Source organism: Eschrichtius robustus, chromosome 3, assembly GCF_028021215.1.
Source record: "Eschrichtius robustus isolate mEscRob2 chromosome 3, mEscRob2.pri, whole genome shotgun sequence".
NCBI classification, from domain to species: Eukaryota; Metazoa; Chordata; class Mammalia; order Artiodactyla; family Eschrichtiidae; genus Eschrichtius; species Eschrichtius robustus.
The window spans coordinates 109,662,043-109,687,877 of NC_090826.1; the positions used below are offsets into that span (position 1 = coordinate 109,662,043).

Below are 25,835 nucleotides of genomic sequence, written 5' to 3' on the forward strand. Positions count from 1 at the left end.
CCTGGAACATCTGTTTTGCCAAAAAGTAACGATGTGCTCAAATAATGATGGGGACATGTTAAAAGGACCCAGAGGCCAGTTTTCTTTAAAATTGATTTTTATTGGAGTATAGTTGATTTACAATGTTGTTAGAAGCCAGTTTGAAAAGGCTCTCACTGGCCAAATCTGGAATAATTTGAGCATCAGAATGAATGTTTAAATCTATGAGTTCATAAAAATACAAAAAATGCTAACTGGTCACACTTAGATAATGATAGGGGCAAAATCATTTCAAAAGTCTTTAAAGAGAAAGAATAAAGCATTTATCTGACCTTTCTTATATGAGTTTAACACTGGGTAACCAAAAAAGTAGATGAGAAAATTGTCTCCTTATGGAAATATTCAAGTTAATGAATGAAAACTAAGTTATAGAATTAGAATATCATTATTGTGCAATACCAAATGAAATAACTGAACAGAAGCAATTCCTAACATCACAAGAAAAAGAGACAACCAGACACAATGGGCCTCCTGGTGAAAAAACACACCACCACTTACGGTCTTGCCAAAGGCATCAAACCTGAGTCTGAACAGACCTCTGGATTGAGCTGTCCATGTGCAGGAACTGCAGAGGACTGAGGAACATGTTGAACTAAACTATTAGTATGCAATCAGCAAAACCCAGACTGTGGGCAGAAAGTAAGGTATACAGATCAAACATCCTGGGGTCTTTAACAGATACACTGTTATGAAAAGAAAGGGCTAGAGGAGGAAATCTGTAGATTAAAAAACTCAAAATACATATAAAATCAAATAAATGGGAAATCTGAAGTATAGTGTCCAGGGAAGCACACTTGGATGATGAAACTATAAAGAAATCCAAGGGGATAATTATCATAAAAGTCAGGAGAGTGGCTATTTTCTAGGAGAGGGGAACAATTGTGATCGGAACTGGGCTAGCTGGAGAAGCTCCATTTCTCGATTTAGATGGTAGTTTCAAGGGTGTTGGCCTTAAAATAATTCAAGTCATGTATTTGTTTTGTGTGATTTTCTATATGTGTGTTTTATTTTTCAGTTATAAAGGTAAAAAAACCAAATCATGAACTTTTGATTCCAGATGTGGTAGGCTGATAATGGCTTCTCAAGATATATCCACAGCCTAATCCCTGGAACCTGTGAATGTTACCTTTTTTGAAAAATAAGAAAAAAGCGTTTTTCTTTGGAAAAAGGGTTTTTTTTTTCCTCCAGATGTGATTAAACTAAGGATCTTTAAATGAAGAGACTATAATGGATTACCTGGGTGGGCCCTAAATGTAACCACAAGTGTCCTTATAAGAGAAAAGCAGAGGGGGATTTGACCAAGAGGAGAAGGTGAGAAGAAGATGGAGAGAGATTGGAGTGATGTACCCACATGCCAAAGAACACCAAATAATGCCAGAAGCTAGAAGAGACAAGGAATGAATCCCCCTCCAGACCCTCCAGAGGGAGTGTGGCCCTGATGTTGCCTTGCTTTCAGATTCTGCCCTCTAGAATTGTGAGAGAATCAATTTCTGTTGTTTTAAGCCACTAAGATTGTGGTTATTTGCTATAGCATCCACAGGAAACCAATACACCAATACACCAATAAACCAATACAGGTAAGCTGTAGATCATGGCAGGTCAGTCTTCCTCCTGCAATAAGAAGCTAGAAAAACTACAAAAAACATGTTTTTTAAAGGCAACAAGGGGATGTCAAAGGAATGAGGATGAGATCAAGTAAAATTCCAGAGACAGGAGAATGTTTCTGAAGTGAGCTGAGCACAGGCTGAATATAAGGCCTAACCTAGACAGAATGCCTCTGCCTGGGGAAAAGAAATCACCAAAGATTTTGGTGGTCATGCAATGCTGGAGTGACAAGTTAAAATTTTAAAGGGCCTCTAATGATGGCTAGTTTTATCTATGGAAAATTTGCAGAACTCCTGGAATGTTCATGAGGCTGGAGAGTTGGGTTAAAAGCTTCTAAAAGGCACAATGAATCTCCCACAGTCTGGCATTATTGATTAGGAAGTGAAGACCTGCTGAGGCAGGGAAAGGAGAAGAGCCTCAACTACTCAACTGGTATCCTCCTCAAGATATTTGCCAGATTTTGAGACTCCCTGGAACAGGAGCTTGCAGAGCTGGCTCAATCTTCTTCAGTACTTCAGAGCTAAAGAGATGAATACCTGCCCAGCTTTCAGTCAAAAGATTGTGAGGAACATGCCTGAAGAATATGGATGAACCAGACTGAAACAGCAACCCAACCCTGAGACAGCCTAATCCTTGACTGGATTGAGGTGAATCAGTCCCTCACCCTATCTGCCTAATAGGAAAAAGTGAGAACGCTCTCTGGTGGAAGAGAACATGATATGGAGCCTTCTGTAGTTATTCATAATTTCTGGCAAACAATAAAAAAGCATAAGACTTGTAAAGAGAAAAAAAATATGACCAAAATGAAAAGAAAAAAAATATAAAAAGACTCATAGATGATCCAGATACTAGAATTAGCATACAAGAATATAAAAATAACAATGATTAACATGTTAAAGAAAATAGCAAAAATTATGGACATATAAATGAAAATGAATTTAAACAGAAAATTGGAATCTATAAAAAACTCAAATGGACATTCTAGAACTGAAAAACAAACAAACAAACAAAAAGCCAAAATCTGAAATGTAAGGGTTTAACAGCAGATTGGGCACAGAATTAGTGAACTGGAAGATATGTCGGTAGAAAACATCCAAACTGAAACACAGAGATAAAAAAGAATGGAAAACAAAAAGAAAGTAAGAAGCATAGGAGACATGCTCAAATATCTAGCACACGTTTAACTGGAGTCTTAAAAAAGAGAAGAGAGAATATTGGGAAAAAGCAATATTTAAAGAGATAATGGCTGAGAATTTTCCAAAACTGATGAGAGATATCAAACCACAGATTCAAGAAGCTCAGCAAACCCAAGCAGGAGAGATACAAATAAAACCATGGCTAGGCATATCCTAGTAACACTGTTGAACATCAGAGACACTGTTGGGTATCTTAAAAGAAGTCAGAAGAAAAAAGCCCCATTATCTTCAAAGAAACAACAGTATAACTAACAGATGACTTCTCAACAAAAACAACGGAAGCCAGAAGAAAATGAAATAACATATTTAAAGTTCCAAAAGAAAATAACTGTCAACCTAAAATTCTATACCAAAAGGAAAAAAATGCCATAAAATATAAATTTTAAAGATATCTTTACCAAAACAATCTTGAAAAAGAAGAATAATGTCTTGTACAGTCTGATTTCAAAACTTACTACAAAGCTACAGTAATCAAAACAGTGTGGTACTGTCATAAAGACAAACATATAGACTAATGGAATAAAATAGAGAACCCAGAAATAAACCCTCACATATGATCAATGATTTCAACAAGGGTGCCAAGACCATTCAATGAGGAAAAGACAGTCTTTTCAACAAACGATGTTGAGAAAACTGGATGCCTACATGTATAAGAATGAAGTTAGACCCTTACCTTACACCACAGACAAAATTTAACTCAAAATGGATAAGAGATCTAAACATAAGGACTAAAAGTACAAAACTCTTAGAGGAAAACATAGTGGAAATGCCTCTTAACATTGCATTTCGTAATGATTTCTTGGATATGACGTCAAAAGTATGGATATGACATCAAAAGTATGGGCAACAAAAAAAGATAAACAGGACCACATCAAAATCGGAATCTTCTGTGCATCAAAGGACACTGTTGAAAGACAATCTGTTTCTGCTTTTGTGGAACTTTGCTTTAGCAAGGCAGTCTTTAGACAAGTGTGACACATGCTGCAAGAGAGGTATTGCAGAACTGAATTATAGAGGATGTAAAATTACAAAAATCCTCAGGGCATACCCACAGGGTAGTGCAGCCATGGACAAGCTAGACACATTTTCTTTTTCATCTTTCTGTTACAGCCCCCTGGAGCCAGGCCCTGAGCAGGTCAAGAAATGATCCTTAACTCTTTTGGAGTTGAAGTTTCAAATACCACTTCTCCTAAAATATGGAGCAGTGAAAATGTTTGTGAGGTGGTGGTGATGGTGATTATTAATTCCAATGTAGTCTAGTGTTATTCTTTTCTTAGAATTTCAAGACATTCCCCATAACCAGGGATACCCTGACATGTTACAAAACCAGTCTGGTGATTATTGACTTAAAAGCTCTAACACTGGTGAGAGCTAAATACTAATTAAACTCGAAGTAATAGCCAACCATAGAAAACTGGGCAAACTTAAAAATGACTTTCCAGATAATACCAGACCGGCTTTAAAAAGAGAAGAAACTTCTTATAAGCTTCCCTTGTTTCAGTTTAACTTACGTCTTGTTGTTTTCATCTTAGCACAAAAGACATGCTGGTCACCTTCCTCTGAATAGTGCATCATCAAATGTTAGCGGTTTGCTTTCCCTGTCATCCTACTCTCAGGCTGAATGATTCTAGATCCTTTCACTTTTCTTCTTTTAGACTCTGTGGAATTTAACCACCTGCCTGATCTCTGGAACTGGTACTGGCCCTACCAGAGCCTTAATCTAGGGACCTTAAAAGGAGTGAGACCAGAAGCCAGCAAGCCACCTCAGGCCACTTCTAAACAAGGATATAGCCAATTAATTGATGGCTAATTGCTTTAAAGTTCATATGAAGAGGACTCTGGTAGCTATGAAAGTGAAGTATTCAAGCAGTTTTAGAGGAATCCCAGTAAGCCTTTTGTCATTACAAAAGACACCTGCTATTTGTCCAGGTAAGCCTCAGAGAGGTCCAAGAGTCACCTGGAATATGGGGTTTGCGAGAAGGTGGCTACTACTTTGAAGAAAAAATCTACTACCTAGTTTTCAAGTCCCAAAGGTGATACAAAGAGCATCATTTGGGTGCCTCTAACACAAGATCTTGACCCTTCCCATTCCAAGGTTTCATGACCTAATAAAATATTTTATTTCAATTAGGCTAAAATTTTATGCATTGCTTTGGTTCAAATTAACTCAGGGAATTTTAAAAAACAAAACTGATTTGGTTTCCTGCTGAGTGAAAAATTTTAAAACTAGTTGTGAAGGGAGTTGTGGCAAAGTAGTGGTTTTAGGTTCACTGTTTGATTCGAGACACTGCTTCCAGCCCTTGCTACAGAACCACATTGAGAAGGGAACGCCTGTAATTTAATTACACTCCCACAGTCAATGGAATTTTTCTGATGTTTAAGAGGTAGGCAAGAGCCTTTGACAATTAGGAAACTTTCAGAGATTTGTCCAAGGTCCTACAGAGTGAGTGATCCATCTGAGATATCATACACCCCAAGGTACGCGCAACTGTATGATTCCTTTTTTAATTCTGAGTTTGAAGACTCAGATCTTATACTACTTGCTGTGTGATCGGGTAAATCACTACACAAGTCTCGGTTTCTTATCTATAAAATGGGTCGAACATGCCACATGATCCTGGGTTCACTGTTAGCTTCGTGTGGGTTTTTTGTTTTTGTTTTTGATAAGGATCCAAAAAGGAAAGGAGAATTTCTGCTTCCTCGCTCAGCGTCAGCGTCTTGAAGTGCCCCGCCCCCCCATCCACCCCCGACCCATACCCATCTCCCACACCACCCACCCCTTCCTTGAATTTGTGCGTCAGAATACTGTTCTAGTCCAGACTCTACCGCGATGTGATACGACGTCTGGCAACTCCACATCTCTGGGTTTTGGTCGCCTCCCAGGACACTGGTACGGTCGGCTCTGACCTTATCAACATGGCAGCTGGAAGTGGCTTGCAGGAAGAAGAAAGGTGTGGCACTGAAGGATCACTTCCGCTTCCGTCGGCCCCAACGCTTTCGTTTCTCGTGCTACCGTGACTAAGATGGAAGCGCTTTTGGAGTCGCGGTGCGGACTTTGGGCCGGCATTCCGGCCCCTGGGCAGTTTTACCGCATCCCGCCCACTCCCGGTTCCTCTGTGGACCCGGCGTCCGCGCTCTGCGGGGGTCCGATTACGCGCACCCAGTAAGCTCTCGGCGCCTTAGCCTGCGCATGGGGAGGGACCGTGGGGCCTGTTGCGGCCGGCAGGTTCTGGGAGCCGGGGAAGGCGAGGGAGGCACCCCGGGGCGCACTAACAGCGGGGGAGCTCGGGGAGGAGGGTCCCGGAGAATGAAAGGAGCCGTGGAAAGTCAGAGGCGGAACCCACAACGTGGGAAGCGGGCTCAGGCTCTCCCCCCGCGTCGCCCCTCGCCAGACCACCCTCTCTCTCCAGGAACCCCATGGTGACCGGGACCTCGGTCCTGGGCGTCAAGTTTGAGGGCGGAGTGGTGATTGCAGCAGACATGCTGGGCTCCTACGGTTCCTTGGCTCGTTTCCGCAACATCTCTCGCATTATGCGAGTCAACAACAGCACCATGCTGGGTGCTTCCGGAGACTACGCTGATTTCCAATATTTGAAGCAAGTTCTCGGCCAAATGGTGTAAGTCATCTCGAGAATAGGAGTAGTTTCCAAGTGGGGAGGAGAATCCACTGTTTTTTATCCCCTCAAGAAATTCTAGGGTGGAGAAACTTGAAACTGCAGCAGAGGACAGGGAGACTTGGCGTGGAAGATGTGAGAATGTTTGCAAATAAGTAGTTTATTTTAGTGGGTTTAAATGGGGAAGATTGTGGTAACATCTTTTGGGGGTGGATGGAAACCCCGACTTCTGTTCTTTCCCTTTTTTCACAACCAATTCTTTTTAAGGATCGATGAGGAGCTGTTGGGAGATGGACACAGCTATAGCCCTAAAGCTATTCATTCATGGCTGACCAGGGCTACGTACAGCCGGCGCTCCAAGATGAACCCCCTGTGGAACACCATGGTCATTGGAGGCTATGCTGATGGAGAGAGGTTGACTTGAATACAAATAACTCATTTCCTTGACCTACCCAATCTCTAGTGCCTGTGTAGTGTCTGTCTCTTCCCCCTGAGTGACTCCCACTTCTACCTCAGACCCCATGGTCCCATCCTTCAGCTAAAATACAGAAACCTAAGATGACCTATTGTGTCCTGTTAGCTTCCTGGGTTATGTGGACATGCTTGGTGTAGCCTATGAAGCCCCTTCGGTGGCCACTGGTTATGGTGCATACTTGGCTCAGGTAAGTAGCCAGTTGAGGGACGAGGGATAGGAGAAGACAGAAGGCGGTGGGGGTTAGTGGTTGTCTGCTTGTTCTACCCTTGAAATTCTGACATGAGGAACAGGCTAGGATCTGTACTGCTGGGCGGATGGTTTTCTTTTTGGTCCAGAGGCCATAATGACAAGGTGGGATATGTCCTGGAGGGAGTCAGTATACATGTGCAAAGAGAGGACACCCTAGAATTTCCCCTTCAAGTGGGTCTTAGCACAAGTAAGCAGAGTTCATTTTGCTGAGGCAATAGGTGGAATGTCGCCTTTTCACCCATTTATGATTCTTTTCACACCGTGGATTTGCGACATATCGCCTATCGCCTGGTATTCAGCTCGTGATATCTCCCATGTTTTTTCCCCCCGATATCCCTAGCCTCTGCTGCGAGAAGTTCTGGAGAAGAAGCCAGTGCTGAGCCAGACTGAGGCCCAAGAGCTAGTGGAACGCTGCATGCGAGTGCTGTACTATCGAGATGCCCGTTCTTATAACCGGGTGAGAAGAGTGAATAATAAGTGATGCAGATCTAATTGGCAGGCTTTGCAATCCCCGAGTCTCTAAACTTTGAAGAACAGAGTGCCCCATTTCTGTGTCTCCTGTTTTCACATTTGGGAAAGACCCTCAACTTGACCTTTGACCAGGGACTTCTTTCACATAAGGGTTGGCATTTTCATTGAAGAGCTCTGCTTTCTTTCAGTTTCAAATCGCCACTGTAACTGAAAAAGGTGTTGAAATAGAGGGACCCCTGTCTGCAGAGACCAGCTGGGATATTGCCCACATGATCAGGTGATTGAAATTAAAATTACAGTAGAAAAGGTAATTGGGAGATCCCTTGGTTGCAGTAAGCTTGGTTTTTCTGGAGGCCTCAACCAAAAAATTCTCTGGGTGGCAAGGGTTTGGGCTGAGGATAGAGCTGCTTTTACGAATTGATTCCTCACTCTATGGCTTCACAATTTTATTATGATCTCTTCCTTTTTAGTGGCTTTGAATGAAATACAGAGGCATTATCCAGAACTGAAGTTGTACCCTTCTTCTAACTTTGAACTTGGCTGGTTCAAAGGTACTATTCTTTTGTAAAATAAATCCTTTGAAACACTTGCTGAGTGGTTGTACTGTTTGACTAGGTCACACCAAGAGTGAAACTGCTCAGTACTGCTGTGTGCCATCTCCCTCCCTGGTCAGAGAACCCTTTGGTTCTTGGTTCTGGTAGCATATATACAGAATGGTCTTCATGATAATACCGAAGACCCATTACTGTCTTCATTTGGGTCTGTATGGAAGGCTGCTTTGTATAGAAGTCAGACTTAATCTTTGTGTAGTAACATAATTAGCTTTTGTGTTTAACATTTTTCTTCAACGTTTTTACCCATGCACTAGTCTAAAATACAGACTTCCTGGTTAATGTTGGCTCTATATGTGATTTTAGTTAAAACATCATTTCAAAGATGGAAATGTAACATCTAGTAGAGCTGTATAAGGTTACTCCCAAACTGGAACTAACAGCCTTGATCCCACACCCGTCCAACCTCCTCACCCTTCATGGGGAATACTAAGTAATTTCGACATTTAAGCTAAGTCTACTACTAATTTCTAGCACTGTCAGAAGACGTCTTACAAGTATTGTGTTCACTAAGTCCTAGGTGTAGTGGTGAGTCAAATCAATTCGGGTTATTAGCCAGTTCCATCACCAGGATGGCGTTAAACCCAAATATTAAAAAACACCCTGGGTGATTCTGATGCATATCCTCTCTAAACCTCTTTTTGAGAAACTAGTATAGGCAGTAAACCCCAAAACCATTACAGGCATATCTTGTTATGCTTTGCAGATACTGCAGTGTTGTTTTACAAACTGAAGGTCTGTGGCAACCCTGCACTGAGAAAATCTTGGTGCCATATTTCCAGTAGCGTTTGCTTACTTTGTGTCTATGTCACGTTTGGTGATTCTTGCAATATTTCAAACTTTTTCATTATTTTATCTGATATGGTGATCAGCAGTGATCTTTGACGTTACTACTGCAAAAAAGATGACAACTTGCTGAAGGCTCGGGGTGGTCAGCATTTTTGGCAATAAACTATTTTTAAATTAAGGTATATAATTTTTTAGACATAGTGTTATTGCACATTTAATATACTATAGTATAAACTTACATGCACTGGAAAACCAAAAACACTGTGACTCGCTTTGCTGTGATAGTTGCTTCACTGCAGTGGTCTGGACCCCAACCTACAGTATCTCCAAGGTATGCCTGTATAGAAATTCAGTGAGGTGAGAGCTGAGAGAGAAATCAAAACCCCTCCACTTGTATTACCCATGATTACAACTAGAAAATTCAAGCAAAAGAAAACTATCAGCTTTCAATTTGCATCTTCCACACATTCAGTCTCAACACAAAGTAGTCAATAAATACTTGTTTATTGATTAAACTGAATTATAAAAAACAAAACAAAAAAAACTTCCTATACTACGAAGCCATGCAGGCAGAATCCACAAAGGTAACTTCCTGGCCAAAACCCAGCTGATCCACTGTTGGTATTATGGCCTTAAAAAAATTACCCATTGAGAAAGTCATACAGTGTGCAGAGGCCAGGAACCCAGCTCTACTAAATCTGGGGCTGCTGCGGAGACTACCAAAGAGAAGGATTAAGTCACTGCAGATAGAGTTGACCATAGTTCTTGAACTTTCTGAAAGGCAAAGTTTTGACTCAAAAGTCCATATTCTGTCAAAATGGCATCAGGCAAAAAGCTGGGGAAGAGAAGCCCAGGTGGATCCTCAGTTCAGTTTTCAGATGCCATGGGTTCACAAAGCTGGCCAAGCTGTTTATGGAAGGGAATACCCCAGTTCACTATATTATAGTGTGCTGGGAGTTAAAAAACACAAAAAAAACGGATGAGGAGAAACAGGTGGTAACAAATGTCACACCTGTACCACCAGGCCCATCACATCTTGAGAATCTCCCAGTCTGTGAAAGCCTGCTCAAATAGGGTCACCTAGAAAAAAACCACATTGTTTATAAATCCATTTCCCTTCATTTTTTAAAATGTTCCACTTATGTACATTTTAAAGATGAACCATTTACAAGCCTGTGCAGGTTGCCTCCTTGACTCACAGGAGGGATACATTGCAGAAAGCCTCAGGATGTACAGAAGTATAGTATAGTTGTGGGAAAGGTGGACCTGGATTTTTGCTCCTTTTCTCTGTGTGTTACAGTACGTTTCAGTTTATAGCCATTGAGTACATACAATTAAAAAAAAAAATTCCCTCATGCAAATTGTAGAAAAAATTTTCTTTCCTTGAAGCTGGCAGTGAAAAATAAAGATTCATGTCTTTTTCTTTGTGCACACCCCTACGTGTTTCTTCTTCATGTCAGATTCTTCTCTAAGCATTAAGAGAAATAGGGGAAAGCCACAGGGTAAGCAGAATTTCAACAAGTGGTCTTTTTAAAGTTCAATACAACTTCTTGCACAATTAGCTGCTGGCTGGAGGACATGTGATCCCTTGAACAGGTATGCTGTCCACTTAACAGGAGGAAGTTGAACAAAGCAGGGACTGCCCCCATGGATTGCAGGATGAAGACCCGTACACTGGGAATGGCTTCCACCCTAAGGTTCTGTGTGATCACCTCAGTACCTCTTGCTTGCTAATGACCCATGTATGATCCTTTGTCCAGAGTGATGGTGTGAGAATGGGGAAGGGGGCCAAGGATCACAGGTGCAAAGAATATTGGTTTTGTTGTGTTTTTGTTGGAGGGAGGGTGGTGAGGAAAAAAATCTACTCATCATTCTGGACGATTAAAGGTGGTGTCATGCATTTTTAAAGCCACAATTTTATATTTAGAGTTGCTGTAGAAACCAACATCTCTGGAGAGGGAAGGAAAGAAAGGAGAAGGAAGAGAGAGTTCAGTGGGATTTTTTTTCCATTTTCATTTTTATATAAAAGTGTTAAGACCACAATGAAAAAACGTTTTTATCCATATATATATATAATAAACCAGTTTGTGAGCTACAATTTTTGTCTTTCCCATCTTCAGAAATGTTCTCACATTGACAATGGTTGGATAGCATCATGCCAAAAGACACTGGCCACACAGTAAAACAAACAAAACCCAGATGTACTATGATACAGTTGAGGTAAAAGGGGAAACAAAAGATTTAACATTCGCCCACGAAAGATTTTTTTTTTCCTTTTTCTTGATTTTGTCAGAAAAATACCAAGCACAGTGCTTTAAATTTAAAAAAAAGTCACAAAAACCTGTTTTTAGCAGAAGTGAATGACCAACGGGGCCGGGGCCAGGGCCAGCTCATCGGCTCAGACGTGATCACTATCGGTTTTCCTAATAATCCACAAATCCACAAGGATGTATAAGTCAACATCAGGGGGGAGTGGTGGCATAAAATTAAAAAATATAACCCAAATACCCCCACCTGGTATACCCCCTTTACCTCTACCCTCCCTAACGCTTTCCCACCCCCACTCCACACCCCCTCATGACCCCAACACTTAAATCTCCATCAGATCTAGGTCAGCTTCTTCAAAGCCATAGAAGGACTCGGTCTCGCTTTCACCCTCAAAGAGCTGGTGAAGGCTTTCAGGCTCAACTGTCTCTTCAGGAGATGACCTGGGTCGGGGAGTGGAAGCTGAGGCCTCCTCAGACTGTTCCCCACTCAGCTTCAGTTGCTCCTCTAGGGAGGCAATTAGCTCCTCCTGCATGTCAGCATTTCTTGTAGGTGAGTTAATGTTGCCATCAGGGCCAGGCAGAACGCTGGCCACAAGGAAGGACCGCTGAACTAGCTCTGGACAGTCCCCAATGACACCAAGCACCTCAGCCAGCCAGACCAGAACCAGTTGAAGCAGGACATCAGAATCACATGCACTATCTGCCATTTCCCGAGCCTGCTCCTTCCACTTTTTGTGCAGGAAGTTCTTGACAGTTCGTTTGATGCACACATCTAATGGCTGGATTTTGGAGCTACAGCCTGCTGGGACAACTGCAGGCAAAGTGCTAGAGGCACTAAGCATGGCCAGCACCTCTTCTGACAGGTGAGTGCGATGACAGTCCATCACAAGCATGCCTCTGCTGCGCTGGCAAGCGGTGTGCTTCTGCCACACTCGGGCTGACCACAGCTCCATGATCTCGTCGTCGCTGTAGCCACTCTCCTTCACCTCTAGCAAGATAGAGTCTGGCACATTAGCAGGCTGATCCATCTGTCCTCGGTAGAAAACCAGGGTAGGGAGGACAGTGCCATCTGCCAGAATGGCCAGCACCACATCACACCAAGGCTCCCCTGTGCCCACTGTCTGCAGGGCATTCTCCTTTCGGTCGTCACTGCTCAGTACCTCCGTATCCAGGAACAAGGAGACCTCATCAATAGCCACAATCATAGACAAGGGTAAGTCCTGGTTGTGAATCTGCCGTTGTACAAATTCAATGAAGAGTCCTGCATTCTCTGCCACATCCTTAGGTAGAGTGTGGGCCACAGCTCGCCGAGCGTGCGGAGTCAGGTGGTGCCGTAGCATGAAACGCACAGCCCACTCATAAGAGATCTTAAACCCCCCCTCCAAAGAACGTCCTATTTTGGTGGCCTTCTGGAACAAGGTCTCCTCATTTACAGGTAGCTGTTGCTCTCGTTGGGTCAGCACCCACTCAGCCAGTTTCTCTTCTGCCTCTAAGCTCAGATATTTGCCCTCCAGATTCTCCCCCTGTGAGGCCTGGAAGCGCCGAAGCCAACGCCGGATGCGTCGTTGGGGGTTTCGGAAGTGTTCAGCTGCCTGTTCCGTATTGCAGCACAGGGCAAACAGTACCACTCGGAGCTTCTTCACAGAAAGCTGCTCCTTCTTGCCAATCACACTGCTACTACCACCCCCTGATGCTGGCTCAGGCTCCTGGGTGACTGGGCTCCCTTCATCCTGGTCATCGACATTCAGACATTCGGCCCCCTCCGTAGCCAAGGGTGGAAGGGCTAAAGGCTGGGGATGAGTGGGGGTTGGTGGTGGGGTTGCAGTTGAGGCTGGTGACGGGAGTGCCTGGGCCATGGGAGCTGGTAGCTCTTCAGGCTCAGCTGGGGTGGCGCCCGCAGATTTCACAGTGGCAGCTTTAATAGAGGGGAAGGAAGGAGGAGGGTACAAATTCTTCAAGTTCCGGTCGTGCACTCGGTCATGAGTCTGGCCATGCCTAAAGGGTTAGCAACGAGAGGAGGAAAAAGCTCAGTTAAACTAGGAGAATGAAATAATAATAGTAGTAGTAGTAATAATAAAGACCAAACATACTATAAAATAGAAATTAAACCATCAAGTGAGTTTCTGTTACCTTGAGTGAGATATCCAAGTGAGTCCTATGGGAAATAAGACAATAAAAAAATGTTAGCTCAGTGAAGAAACAAACCCTCCAAAGACAGTGCTTTAGATTTCAACAAAAAAGCAAACCTACTGCCTTCCCAGTCTTATATAAACTTCAGGTTAGAATGCTTCCAATTTGGTGAAGTGTATCTCAACAGTGAATGGGTTAGGCCAGGTAGAGATGCACCAGACTCATGGTATGACCTGTATCCTTAGCTTTTTTCCCTAACCCCCAACTCTCCTACTTACCCCGTGGCAGGATGCTACTGGATCTGTGAGAGGGGTTGAATACCAAATGCTTAGCCATGGCATCTCCCACAGAAGTAACAAAGGTACATGAAGTGCAGGCCAGCTTGATTCCACTAAGAAAGAGAGTCAAGAGTATATGAGACAAATGTAGTAGTGACACTAGAGAGAGTTAAGCTTTGAGGCTTAATAGAGAGTGTCCCTCCTTTCTCCTCTCTCTCAAATTAATTCATATATCCACCCCCCAAAATAATAAAAGGGATTTAATATAAAAACTTGAAAAATTAACAGACCATCAATAAGTTTTTGGTTACCTCACAGAATTTTTAAACAAAGCCAAATACTTGGGGCTCTTCCGTGGAACATGATTGCTGAGAAAGACAAACAAAAAGTGGTATGAGTTACGTGGTTCTGCTGGCTAAACTAGAGATCACCAGCGACTGACAATGCCCCAACAAGAGCAATGCCTCTTCACTCAATCCTAACCTCAACCCAAGCCTGTTTTCCTATCACATTAATATTTCCTATTAACATGCAAACGAATCATGGGGTGGGGGGAAATCTATTAAAAGGCACATTCTGGTTGGGGGCGGGGTGGTGGTGACCAGGGTCAGATGCTACATTTCTAAGAAGCTCCCAACTAGTGCTGCTGGTCCTTGGACCACATTTTGGGTAGCAAGGTCCTACAGAATCAGAGCACAGACCATCAAAGCCAAATGAAGCCGGGTCTGGCCTCTTAACCTGCTAGGACAGGTGGACAAACAGCTCTAAAAGTTGAAGGAGGAAACCCCAGAAGCAGGGGAGGGAATGCACTGAGTTCTGGAGAACCTGAAATCCCAGACAGGAACATTGGTTTAATCGTGACTTACTTGATCATGTGGTTGGCATAAGCTCGAGAACAGCAGGTACTATAGCGACATAGAGAGCAGTGAACATAAGTAGGGAAATGATTAGGGAAATCTGGGATCTCAAAGCTGCACTCCAGACATGTCTGCCGGCCCATGACACTCCTGTCAAGAAACAAGGAAAATTCTTATTACTGCCTCAGGGGTTCCTAAATTGTAGGGGATTTAGACAACAGATACTACCTAAAAGGCTACCAGATTACACTAGCTATCAGGAATAACTGTGCCCACCCGGCCCCCAGCCTCCAGAAGAAGGCACTGACATTTTCCTAACAGCTCTCTTCTGGACGTTGCGCTGGACAGGGGGATAAAGGAAGACGGGCAGAGGGTCCGCTGAGGAGGCCAGTGGTGCTGCCTCCTGCAAGGTGCTGGGAGGGACATCACTGGAGGGTACAGGAACAGTGCGTGGCTGCCCTCGGGAAGCCCGGATTGTCACCTGTGAGTCAAGGGAAGGGATAATTAGACACTACCCACGTTAAACCTCAGAATATGGAAAATCTCTATTCCTCCCCTTCTTGGATCTGTAAAGGGAATGTCAACAAACCCTTTACCTTGGTGCCTGGTTTCAAACCTTCCAGCTGCTTGGGTTTACGGAAGGTTTTATGGTGCTGAAGCTTGTGTTCAATTTTGTCCTTGGCAAAGAGAAACTGCAGCCGGCATTTGTTGCAATGATAAACATTCCTCTTCTGAAGGGGGAATAAAAAGAGACAGAATCCTTTAAAGGCTCCCAATGAATTTTCTTCCCTGAGGAGAAGGTACATCATTGCCAATCGTATTCTTCCCACCCTTCTGTTGATAATTTAACAGAGGAAAAAAGAGAAATATACAACATAACACCAAACCTATTATTTTTTAATCTTTTTATATAACTTTATTTATTTTGAAGTAAAGTTACAAACCTATTATTGGGTGGTGAAAATCATCACCTCCCATGCTCCCAGAGAAAGGCAGACTCAAAGTCAGGATAACTAGGTCCTCAAACCATCTCCCGCTGACTTGCCTTAACAATTTGGCTGAGTGGCTTAAGCTTTCCTTGCCCCTACTACTTCATCTTTACAGTGTGGATGGACAGTGCTACTACTTCTGGATATTCTTCTTATTTTTTAAAAAATAAAATATGTACGTGGTAAAAAAAAAAAAAATCATACTTTTATTCTGTACTCCTTCATGTGGTAAGCATGCCTTCAACTCCAACCCTCAGTCCCTCTCCACAGACACAACCTGTTACCAAGTTTCTTGGGTATTCTTTCACAGATAGTCTATGCATATAACCATATAGCAAACACATACGTCTCCAATCACCACCTGTTTTTCTTTCTCTTTCTTTAACAAAAATGATAGTCCTTTCTACACAGTGCTGTTTTTTTCCTCTGAACACATCAATGCATACAGATATGCCTCCCTCCAAGGCCATTTTGAGGATTCAGTCTGCCCAGTATTGAAATACGACACGTCTATGATTTTCTTCCCTAGGATAGCAAGGCTCTGTAACCTCAGCTGAGTTACAGGTGATAATTTCCATGCTACTATATGGAAATGCATTAGTGGTGGATTATCAGCAGTCACTATGTGTGAGCCTAAGAAAGTGCCTGCTTACAAGTAAGAGTGAGGGCACGTGTGCACACACGTGGATGTTATGCACAGGTACACCCATCTTGTTCTCTCTTCTGTTCCCTCTCTATGTACCTTCACTCTTCTCCTCCAGTGGCTCCTTTCCTGCAGTATTTTAAAACAAAGGCATACCTATTCCATCTTAAAAAAAAAAAAACACAAGAGCAACAACAAATTCTCCCTTGCTACCTCTTTTCCTGGATCTACCACCCTTGGTCCTCCTCTTCATAAACAAATTTATTTTTTTTAATATTTTTAAAAATAAATTTATTTATTTATTTATTTTTTGGGCTGCGTTGGGTCTTCGTTGCTGTGCACGGGCTTTCTCTAATTGTGGTGAGCGGGGGCTACTCTTCGTTGTGGTGCGCGGGCTTCTCATTGTGGTGGCTTCTCTTATTGTGGAGCACGGGCTCTAGGCATGCGGGCTTCAGTAGTTGCAGCACTCGAGCTCAGTAGTTGTGGCTTGCGGGCTCCAGAGTACAGGCTCAGTAGTTGTGGCACACGGGCTTAGTTGCTCCGCAGCATGTGGGATCTTCCCGGACCAGGGCTCGAACCCGTGTCCCCTGCATTGGCAGGCGGATTCTCAACCACTGTGCCACCAGGGAAGCCCTAACAAATTTATTTTTTAATTTATTTTTTTCATAAACAAATTGCTTTAAGTAAGTTGTCTCCATTTCCTTACCTCTCATCATTTGTCCAGCTGAAATTTGACTTCCACCCTGCTAACCAACAAAACGGCTAAATTAAATGCTGGCCTCTAAAGTTTCTACCTTGCTGATACCTTCCTGCAACACCTGACCACACTCTTTTCTTCAAAATACTTTTGTCCCCTCAGCTTCCTTGACACCAAGACTCTTCTTGTTTTCCTTCCAGGACTATGGCCCTGGCTTTGTGGATAGAGACTTCAATGGTCCTAAGCCTTCACCTTATTCTCAATTTGGGGGTTGGGGGATGGGGGTGCAGCATAGCACTTGCAAGTTTAAAATCCACTGGATTTATATAATGATGATTCCTAAGTACCTTTCACAATCCAGGCTTTTCTCCCAGGCCTCAGACCTGTATATCCAACTACCTATTTAATAGTCAGTTATACTTGATGTCCATAGATACTGCTAACTCAAGAATATCCAAACTTGGGACTTCCCTGGTGGTCCAGTGGTTAAGACTCCTTGCTTCCATTGCAGGGGGTGTGGGTTCGATCCCTGGTCAGGAATGAATAAGATCCCGTGTGCCACATGGCATGGCCAAAAAATTTAAAAAATAATAGTAATAAAAAAGAATATCCAAACTTATAATCCTCTCCTCAAAAATTATTTTCTCCAGTGTTCCTAATTTAATAAACAAGTCCCACCATTCATCCAATTACCGAAGAGAGAATCCTGGGCACTATTCTTAACTACTCTCTCACTACCTTCACCTAAATCCATTTCTAAATCATAGATATCACTTATCTTCTCAATATCTCTCAACTCTATCCTCTTTGTCCTCATTTCAAAAGCCAACAGCCACTATCATCTCTTATCTAAACTACTGAAAAAGCCTCTGGCTTGTCTCCCTAACTCTAGTCTCAACCTCCTTCAATTCATTCTCCTTAGAGCAGCCAGTGCAATCATAACTAAAAGCAAATTTGAACACATCACTCCAGGACTAAAAATCTCTTTAATGGCTTCCCAACAACTTATTATAATAAAAGTTGAAATTCCTTTTTTATGGCTTACAAGATTCTCCATGATCTGTTCCCTAACTTCCAACCTCCCCCTGTACCTTACACATGCCAACCACACTGAACTTCAATTCCTTGAATTTCCCTGTCTTTGAGAGCATTCTGTCCTTCTATCCCACTTCATCTGGCTCATCCTTACTCATCCTTCAGGTCTTGAACACCCCTTTTCCTAGAAGCCTTACTAGGCTCCCAGAATAGGTACATTCTTTTTTACATCTTGTATTTCCCCTAACACAACATTCTTCTTGCTTTATTGTACTGTTTAATTGTCCTGTTTAACCACTAAATCTCTAGCATCTAGCCCAGTGCCTGGCACGCATCATTGGAATTCAATAAATTTTTCAAACACATGTATATTATCTTCTCTACCAAAATTATTTGCTTATTAGCTCAGTCCTGGCCCCTGTATCCATAATTAAAAAATAAGAACACGGAAATTGCTTGGTGCCTGGTACCTGGTGCCTCATGTAATGCTGTTGGAATGCATTGCCATTTTTGAAGACCTTCAGGCAATAAGGGCAGAGCAGGTGCCGAGTATCCTCATGGATCATCCGAAAATGGACATCTACCTCAGAGTAGAGTGAGGAGCGATACTGACACACCTGAGTCACACAAGAAGGAAAATAAGCTAAGAGTGAAGTGAACAACTGAGGCCTTAAAAAAGAGGTGGCAACAAAAATGTTAAGATACGAAAAAAAAATTTTCCTAAATGTATAGAAATCAAATTATTTTTCTGACGTTTATTGCAGGGCTATGTTGGTGATAAATTCAGCCGTGAAATAAGATAAAAATGGGAAAGACAGGAAAGTCTGAAAACAGTCCATATTCTGACAAAGAGGAGTAGAGTTTTTTTCTATCTCCAAAGGGCACATTCAGGAGACAAACACTCCCTTAGTACAGGTATATGTTCCCAGACTGGGTTCCTCGGCTGGGTACATGCAGATATTCCTTTATGTTTTTCTCCTGCATGGGAAACCCTGAAAATAGAACCCGTGTTCACAATTTCTTCTGTATTTCCTCAGTGTTCCTAAAACTGAGTGTGTGCAGTAGGTATTAGGCAATGTTCATTAGTGGATTCTTTGTATTTAGCCTGAGAGCAAAATGGCTAAAGCTCCCTGGAGAAAAAGGCAATACCTGGCAAACATAAGGCATCTCTCCAGGCTTATGAGTATCCTTCATATGCTGGAGAAACAGTGGCTCACTCTCAAACGCCCACTCACAGATCTTGCACTTGGCTGTAAGAAGAAAAATAATCAATAAATCCACCTGAAAATAAGACCAAAGTCCTGCTGACTCATAATCTTTATTTTCTCTGACTCCTATATCTTCATTTTCAATAGTCAGTAAATTATGAAGTCTCTTCTAGTCTTCCTTTAAAATGGTTCTGTCTCAACATTTGTGCTGCTGAATAAAACTATCCTTCTGTCTCTAGCTCAGACTTCTTTACCAAAGTTCCATTCTAGATTTTGAACTCTCTACAAAACATAATATTCTACCATCTACTCTAACTTAATTCAGCATCCTTCTGCTCCCCATCATTTCCCTTCTCACATCCCACCTCCTCCTGAGCTCAAAACTTAGGCATTATCTGACTCCAAACCCGTGTTCTGTCACCATTATTTCAAAATGCATCAAGGAATTGTCACTTCTGCATTCTCACAGGCAGAAACTTGGTAGAAGCCCATATGATTTCCTACTGCTAATTAGCTGGCGTCTAATACCTCCTGTATCTCCAATAAATACAGTATCTATTCTTTATATACCATTGCCAAACGAATTCTTTCAAAATACTACATTACTTCATCCCTCTGCTCAAGGATAGACAATGTTTATCTCCTATGAATAATTCAACATTTATTGAACGTTTACTAAATGAGGACAAATAAGGATTTGTCCTCAAAAGACTGATGATATGAACAGAACTTCTTGCCTTCTTATGAGTTATTGTGTTATTTCAGTATTAACTAATTTGAGAAAATTAAACTTTAAAATTAGCCATTTTATCAAGCTTTTATAAGGCTGCAGTTCTAAATTTTTGGCAAAAATTTTAATTGCTACATATTTTGAATTATACAGGCAAAATATAGTTATTTGTATTTTTCTTACCATTACTGGAATTATTTTCAAGTTTTTGCAAACAAGAAAATTGTAAATTTGAAGCTCTAAGCGCTTATTTATTGGACAATGTCCAACCCCTGCCCCACACCCCCAAATGAGTGAAGCTGAAATAAAAAACAAAAACCAGGGGTCTGAATCTTGGGTCCAGGGAAGAGGTCTCAGGGAACCCAGGTATCCCCTGAAATTATCTGCAAAAGAAGTAAAATGTGTATTTTTCTGGGAAGTTTTTGTTTATTTCTCAAAGGTGTCTGCAACCCATTTAGGACCACTTCCCAGAGGTACATTAGGTACAAGAACAAGATAAAGAAATAAAAAATTCTGCCTAGAATGAGGAAAAGCTGATATATGAGCTGAACCTTGAAAGAAGAGTGGTTTGCCAGACAGAGGAGACAAGAGAAGAACATGAGCAAAGGCATGGTACTGCATGGCATGTTTGGGAAACAGTAACTAGTGGCATGACAATATTTTCTCCTGTTTTCCTCCCCCTTACCTCTCAATTCAATTTGCTAATCTTTTTTTCTTTTCTAGAACACTTTTAAGCATTGGTGTTTCCCAACCTTCTGTCCAGCCTTTTCTTATTCTCTATGTTTTCCCTGGGCGATCTCATTTACCCTCAAAGGCTTTTCCTACAACCCACACATCCGCTCTATTCTTATAGGTGTCACACATCAATTATAACAACATTTATTAAGCAATTTTTAATGCATAAACACCATGCTAAGATTTATATGTATTATCTCATACAAAGAAAATCAGTGAGAAAGGAACCAAAGGCATCAGTGGATTTAAGAGATCTCTAGTAACCTTTCACACCTACTGGAGTTGATGTCAAAAAAGATTTAAGAGGAAGAATTAACTGATTTTCCAAAGTGGCTATCCTAACACTGTCCCTCCCAGCACTATCACTCTCATCTCCCTAACACCTACCACAGTCTCCTGCTTTGAGAAAACAGGCATGAACTACTACAGCTTCTGCTTCCTGTTTTCCAAATTTGGAAGGACAGATTCCTTATGCCTTTCTAAGGCTCATCCGATCTCATCATTCCACGTATCCCATGACTTTATCAAGCAAGTGGTTCTCCCTTTCTTCAGTCTTTTTCCACATAGGACCCTCCCGACACCTAAACATGATTAATCACCCTGAAGCATCCTTCCCTCAACCCTACCTCTTCCCTATTGTCCTTAAACAAGTGTGAAGAAAAACATAATGCTATTAAAAATTATACTGTTACCATAATTAAATATAATAATCCATTGATGTTTTGGAGACAATTCAGGAAACTTGAAAATGAAGATACATGATATTAAACATTTATGATGAGTTCTGTTATGTCTTGACAAACATACTATGGCTATGTATTTTAAAATGTCCTTACTTTTCAGAGATACATAATGAAGTATTTAGGAGTGAAATATCATTATGTCTATAATTTAGTTTAAAAACACTTCAGAAAATAAAAGGAAAAAAATTTTTCAAAACTAAAAAGAAAACAATTGGTCTCAAAACATTAACACAAAAAAAATAAGCTACTTTCACGAAGGATCTGCCATGGATGCAAAAAAAGGGAGTTATAAAAAAAAAAGGGGGGGGGGGAATTATAAAAGAATCCAAGAATAAGATTGATATATACTAAAGTACAGAAATGGTATTTACCTGTTTGGATCAACAATTTCTCAGGTTTTTCATCAGTGTAAATTTTAAGTCATAAGATACTCATATATAGTCAAGGATAAAAGAGTGGTAAGCCAAGAGAAAAAGATTGATGAGGTGCTGCACTGTTTCCCACTAGGAAAAACTTATCTTTTTATGTACAGTACATATATAAGTGGAATAACAAAAACACACCCCACCAGATTCTGTATAAAAGTAGATGTTTTCACTGGGAGATTCAGATGAGTTATTTGGGCTTCCCATGACTGACAGTGAAGAATTCTGGGTCCTAACCTAGACCAAGTTGGCTACTCTGCCACTACACTGTAGTGTTATGATGTTTGATTCCAGGATCTACTCTACTCACAAATGATTAGCCCAAAGTTCCACGGTCTAATATGGTAACCACCAGTAACATGTGGCTAGTGAAGACATGAAATGTGGTGAGCCCAAACTGAGATTTGCTGTGGTGTGATATACACACCAGATTTAAAAAGAAAAGAAAAAAAAAAGAATGGTAAATATTTCATTAATTTTAAAATTCTGATTACATGCTGAGATGATTTTATTTTGGTTATTTTGAGTTAAATAAAATACACTATTAAAATTAATTTCACCTTTAAAAAATTTTTATTTCAAATGACTACTAAAAATTTAAAATTACATATGTAACTCATTATATTTCTGAGAACCAGCACTAGTCTGAGCCACTCATGGCAATCCCATTTCCCCTGACAATATGACCAAGGCTAAGGAGATATAAAGGGAAAACAATTCTGTCTTGTAAGAAACAGACTTAGAAAAGACACAGGAAGATATGGTCTCTTCTTCATTTGCACAATTTTATATCCGATTGTATTCCTCAGACTAACACAGCCATACTGCTATGAGCCACAGACAAGAGAACTGTTGAAAAGTACAAGACTCGCGTTCTGGGTTTGAAGCTTACTCCACCTTGAGTCTTTTCAGTTAAATGATATAATAATAGATGTCCTTAACATTTAATCCATCTTTAGTCAAGATTTTTAATTTGCAGCAAAAATTTCTGTCTTTGTGTTTCCTCATGCTGTTTCCCATCACCTAAAATCTTTTCTTACTACTTTCCATCCATCTAAATCCTTCGTGTATTTAAAGACCCTAAAAGTTTATGCATTACTTTCTGTGAAATCCACAAGGATCTTTTCCCTTCTCTGAACTACTTCACCTATCACTGGTATCATACAATGCATATGATTACAGCAAATATATTGTCTTGTTCTCACATTTTCCTATAGTTAAATAATTTTTGTCTCTTCAACAAAACTAGAAATCCCTTAAAGGACAAAGGAAATATTCTAGAAGACTGGACTCAAATCCTCACAATTTCACCATATTAGAAGTGTATGCTCTTAAGCAAATGACTAAATGTTTCTGGGCTTGTATTCAGCCTGTGTTTCTCATCTGTAAGATGTACAGTGTAGCTAACACTCCAACTCATCTTATATTTCATGAAAGCACTGTCTTAATGGTAAAGTACTCTGTAACATTATCTTTTATCCTTCATAAAACCTATGAGGGTACTAACTAAAATGGAGACCCAAATACAGGTGCCTGCTTCTTCTATAAAAGGATCTAGATAATAAACTCTTTACATATACCTCTCTACAGTGGTCCTGAACCAAAGCCCCTTAATTTAGAATCAAGCACCGAACTCGACTCATGCTTGAACAGAATAGAAGTCAGGCTTGTAAGATAATAGGGTAAGTGAAGTAAGAAACCGACTACAAATATGCAAAGAATTTCCTCGACACTGTTACCCACATATAAATAAACATAATGGGTTCCCCCCAGTGCCATTCATTGAATGAAAAGTTAAGTATACCCCTGGAGTTTAAGAATTTCCAAACTTACTAGTTGATTCATAGGGACTATGAACATTTTCCAAGTGGCACTGGAGCTGGAAGGGAGTGGAAAACTGACGATAACAGTGCTGGCAGATAGTATGACCATCCACCTCACCGTTCTGCTGATCAAGTTCTACGTGATGTTTCATATGGTTCATAAATCTGTAGCACGGCACAAAGGAAAAGTACAGACAACATAAAAGATCAGAAGCCTTGGAGAAATGTACCAGCGGAATCACAGAACAGACATTACATGTTTCCCCCTCCACCCTCCCACCCAACTTCCTCTTTTTGGGACATCTTCTGAGCCCAGAAATTAAGATAGTTCTCGAAACTTTTCTGGGGAAGGAGATGCACTGGTCTCACTCTACCCAAAGTTATCTTTTATTTATTACCACAATATCTCTTTCTATAGTACTAGTTATTGACTTAATGATAATCCTTAGCAAGAAAGGATAATAATTAGGGCCATTCTCCAAACAGAAAGACTTAAACATGTAAGAAGCTTTCAGACTTCACTTGTCCAAGGTGAGATCCAAGGCTCTTCAACACTCACCGAATGTTGTTTTTTAGCCTTTTGGTACAATGTGGGCATCGGAAAGACGTGGCGACCTTAGGGAAGTTTGTGAGCTGGGCTACTTTGCCACCATCCCGTCCATAGTAGAAGTCATCTACTAGCATAATGAGCTTGGTCTGGACGGCATCACCCACATTCTCATTTGGCTCTGGTACTTTGGTAGGTGGTGACAGAGCAGGAATAGGTGTAGAAGAGGGAGTGGAAGCAACAGGAGTTGTTTTCTCAGGGGATGGGGGCTTTGCTGCTGATGGGACACTGGGTTCTGAATCCAGAGACTTTCCTTTCTTCTGGTATTCAACCATTTCTGGGCAACAGTACTATAAAGAAAGAAGACATCTGATCATCCTGGTTCTCCTGGGGGCTAAGATGTGCTAACTCCTCAACTTCACTAACATTCCTTGGTAACTGTTTGGTTCTAGGTATTCTCATCCAGCTTTTACCCTGCAGTTTTCTAAAATGCTTCCAGGTTTCACTCTTTTTCGTGCGTGTGTGTGTGTGTGTGTGTGCGCGCGCGCGCAGCCATATGCCACTCCAAACACCACACTTTGTACTTCTTCCTGTCTTAGATCCTTTAACCACTCACTAGCATAACCTGGCTCTGAGCTCCCTGGTAGGAAGAAGTCCCAACTTTTGCATCTGGACTAATATCAAAAATGAAAAGACTAGAATTAGAAATTGGTTAATAGAGCTCCTGATTCATCCGATGACACAATAAATAGAAAATGGACTGAGGCCAACTTGGCCTGTCCTCCTGTGCAGTTCAAAATCTACGAACTACGGAATTAAGGTCACGTATGTTCTGATATATTTGAGGGTCTTTAAATATATCCTATCACATTTCTGAGCTCATTCTAAAACAGGCCAAAAGAGAGTAACCCTTTAAAAAGCTTCCAAGTCATTTCAGAGCCCTTGCTTCACAAGCTCCCAACACTACACTACAGGAGGTATACAGTGAGTGGTAGCCATTTAAGCTGAATCTCCATCACAGGTGATATCACTTACACACATGTGACCTCTCAAAGCTTCAGTAACACGGAATTGAGCATTACACCGTGGACATATCTTCCGTCCACCATCCTGGAGGTCAAACACTGGGATGGAAGAGGTCACTGGAAGTGAGAACATCAATAAGATTAATAAGATGATACTGGAAAAAGACTACTGGCCTTTTGGAAAAAGGTTAAACACTTCCTGAGGGGTATATTAAGGTTGGTAAGCAAGCATGAGAAATTGCTATGAGGCATATTCCTTCTACCATTCTTCTAACTCTAGGCCAGGGGACGGCAAATCACAGCTAGTAGACCAAATCCAGCCAGCTGCCAGTTTCTGTTTGGCTCATGAACTAAGAACGGCTTTTACATTTTTTGTTGTTGTGGTGGTTATATAAGATTTTTCTTTAATTGTGGTAATAGATACTTAAAGTTTCCTCAGCCATTTTTAAGTGTTCAGTTAAGGACATTCACATTTTTGTGCAAGCAATCTCCAAAACTCTTTTCATCTTGCAAAACTTGAAACTCTACACCATTAAATAATTCCCCATTGCCCCCTCCTCCTAGACCCTAGCAACCGCCATTCTCTCTTGTCTCTGTGAGTCTGACTACTCTAGGTACCTCATATAAGTGGACTCATACAGTATTTGTCCTCTT

General features: G+C 41.3%; 2 protein-coding genes across 7 annotated transcripts in view; one reads left to right on the forward strand and one right to left on the reverse strand.

Annotated features, from left to right (window-relative positions):
- Positions 1–5,827: 5,827 nt before the first annotated feature.
- Positions 5,828–8,238, forward strand: PSMB4 (proteasome 20S subunit beta 4). Its single transcript, XM_068540786.1, has 7 exons — positions 5,828–6,003; positions 6,251–6,457; positions 6,722–6,868; positions 7,035–7,116; positions 7,519–7,635; positions 7,838–7,926; positions 8,120–8,238. The coding sequence occupies exons 1-7, from the start codon at positions 5,864–5,866 to the stop codon at positions 8,130–8,132; spliced, it is 795 nt and encodes a 264-aa protein (XP_068396887.1). The 5' UTR covers positions 5,828–5,863; the 3' UTR covers positions 8,133–8,238.
- Positions 8,239–11,603: 3,365 nt separating this feature from the next.
- The window catches only part of POGZ (pogo transposable element derived with ZNF domain), a 44,690-nt gene continuing 30,458 nt past the window's right edge, over positions 11,604–25,835 (reverse strand). For all 6 annotated transcript variants that reach the window (XM_068540793.1, XM_068540791.1, XM_068540789.1 and 3 more), the window contains 12 exons: positions 25,192–25,298; positions 24,169–24,506; positions 23,620–23,774; positions 19,095–19,195; positions 18,416–18,562; positions 15,178–15,312; positions 14,890–15,062; positions 14,591–14,731; positions 14,036–14,092; positions 13,725–13,837; positions 13,447–13,471; positions 11,604–13,311 (listed from right to left, as the gene is read on the reverse strand). In XM_068540793.1, coding sequence (XP_068396894.1) covers positions 11,640–13,311; positions 13,447–13,471; positions 13,725–13,837; positions 14,036–14,092; positions 14,591–14,731; positions 14,890–15,062; positions 15,178–15,312; positions 18,416–18,562; positions 19,095–19,195; positions 23,620–23,774; positions 24,169–24,506; positions 25,192–25,298 — 3,164 coding nt within the window. In that variant the 3' untranslated portion in view covers positions 11,604–11,639. The remainder of the gene's footprint in view (positions 13,312–13,446; positions 13,472–13,724; positions 13,838–14,035; positions 14,093–14,590; positions 14,732–14,889; positions 15,063–15,177; positions 15,313–18,415; positions 18,563–19,094; positions 19,196–23,619; positions 23,775–24,168; positions 24,507–25,191; positions 25,299–25,835) is intronic.

Coding starts and splice junctions, on each gene's coding strand:
- PSMB4 (XM_068540786.1), top strand. CDS start 5,864: ATGGAAGCGCTTTTGGAGTCGCGGTGCGGACTTTGGGCCGGCATTCCG. Junction 7,117..7,518: donor ATGGTGCATACTTGGCTCAG/GTAAGTAGCCAG, acceptor CGATATCCCTAG/CCTCTGCTGCGAGAAGTTCT. Junction 7,636..7,837: donor ATGCCCGTTCTTATAACCGG/GTGAGAAGAGTG, acceptor GCTTTCTTTCAG/TTTCAAATCGCCACTGTAAC.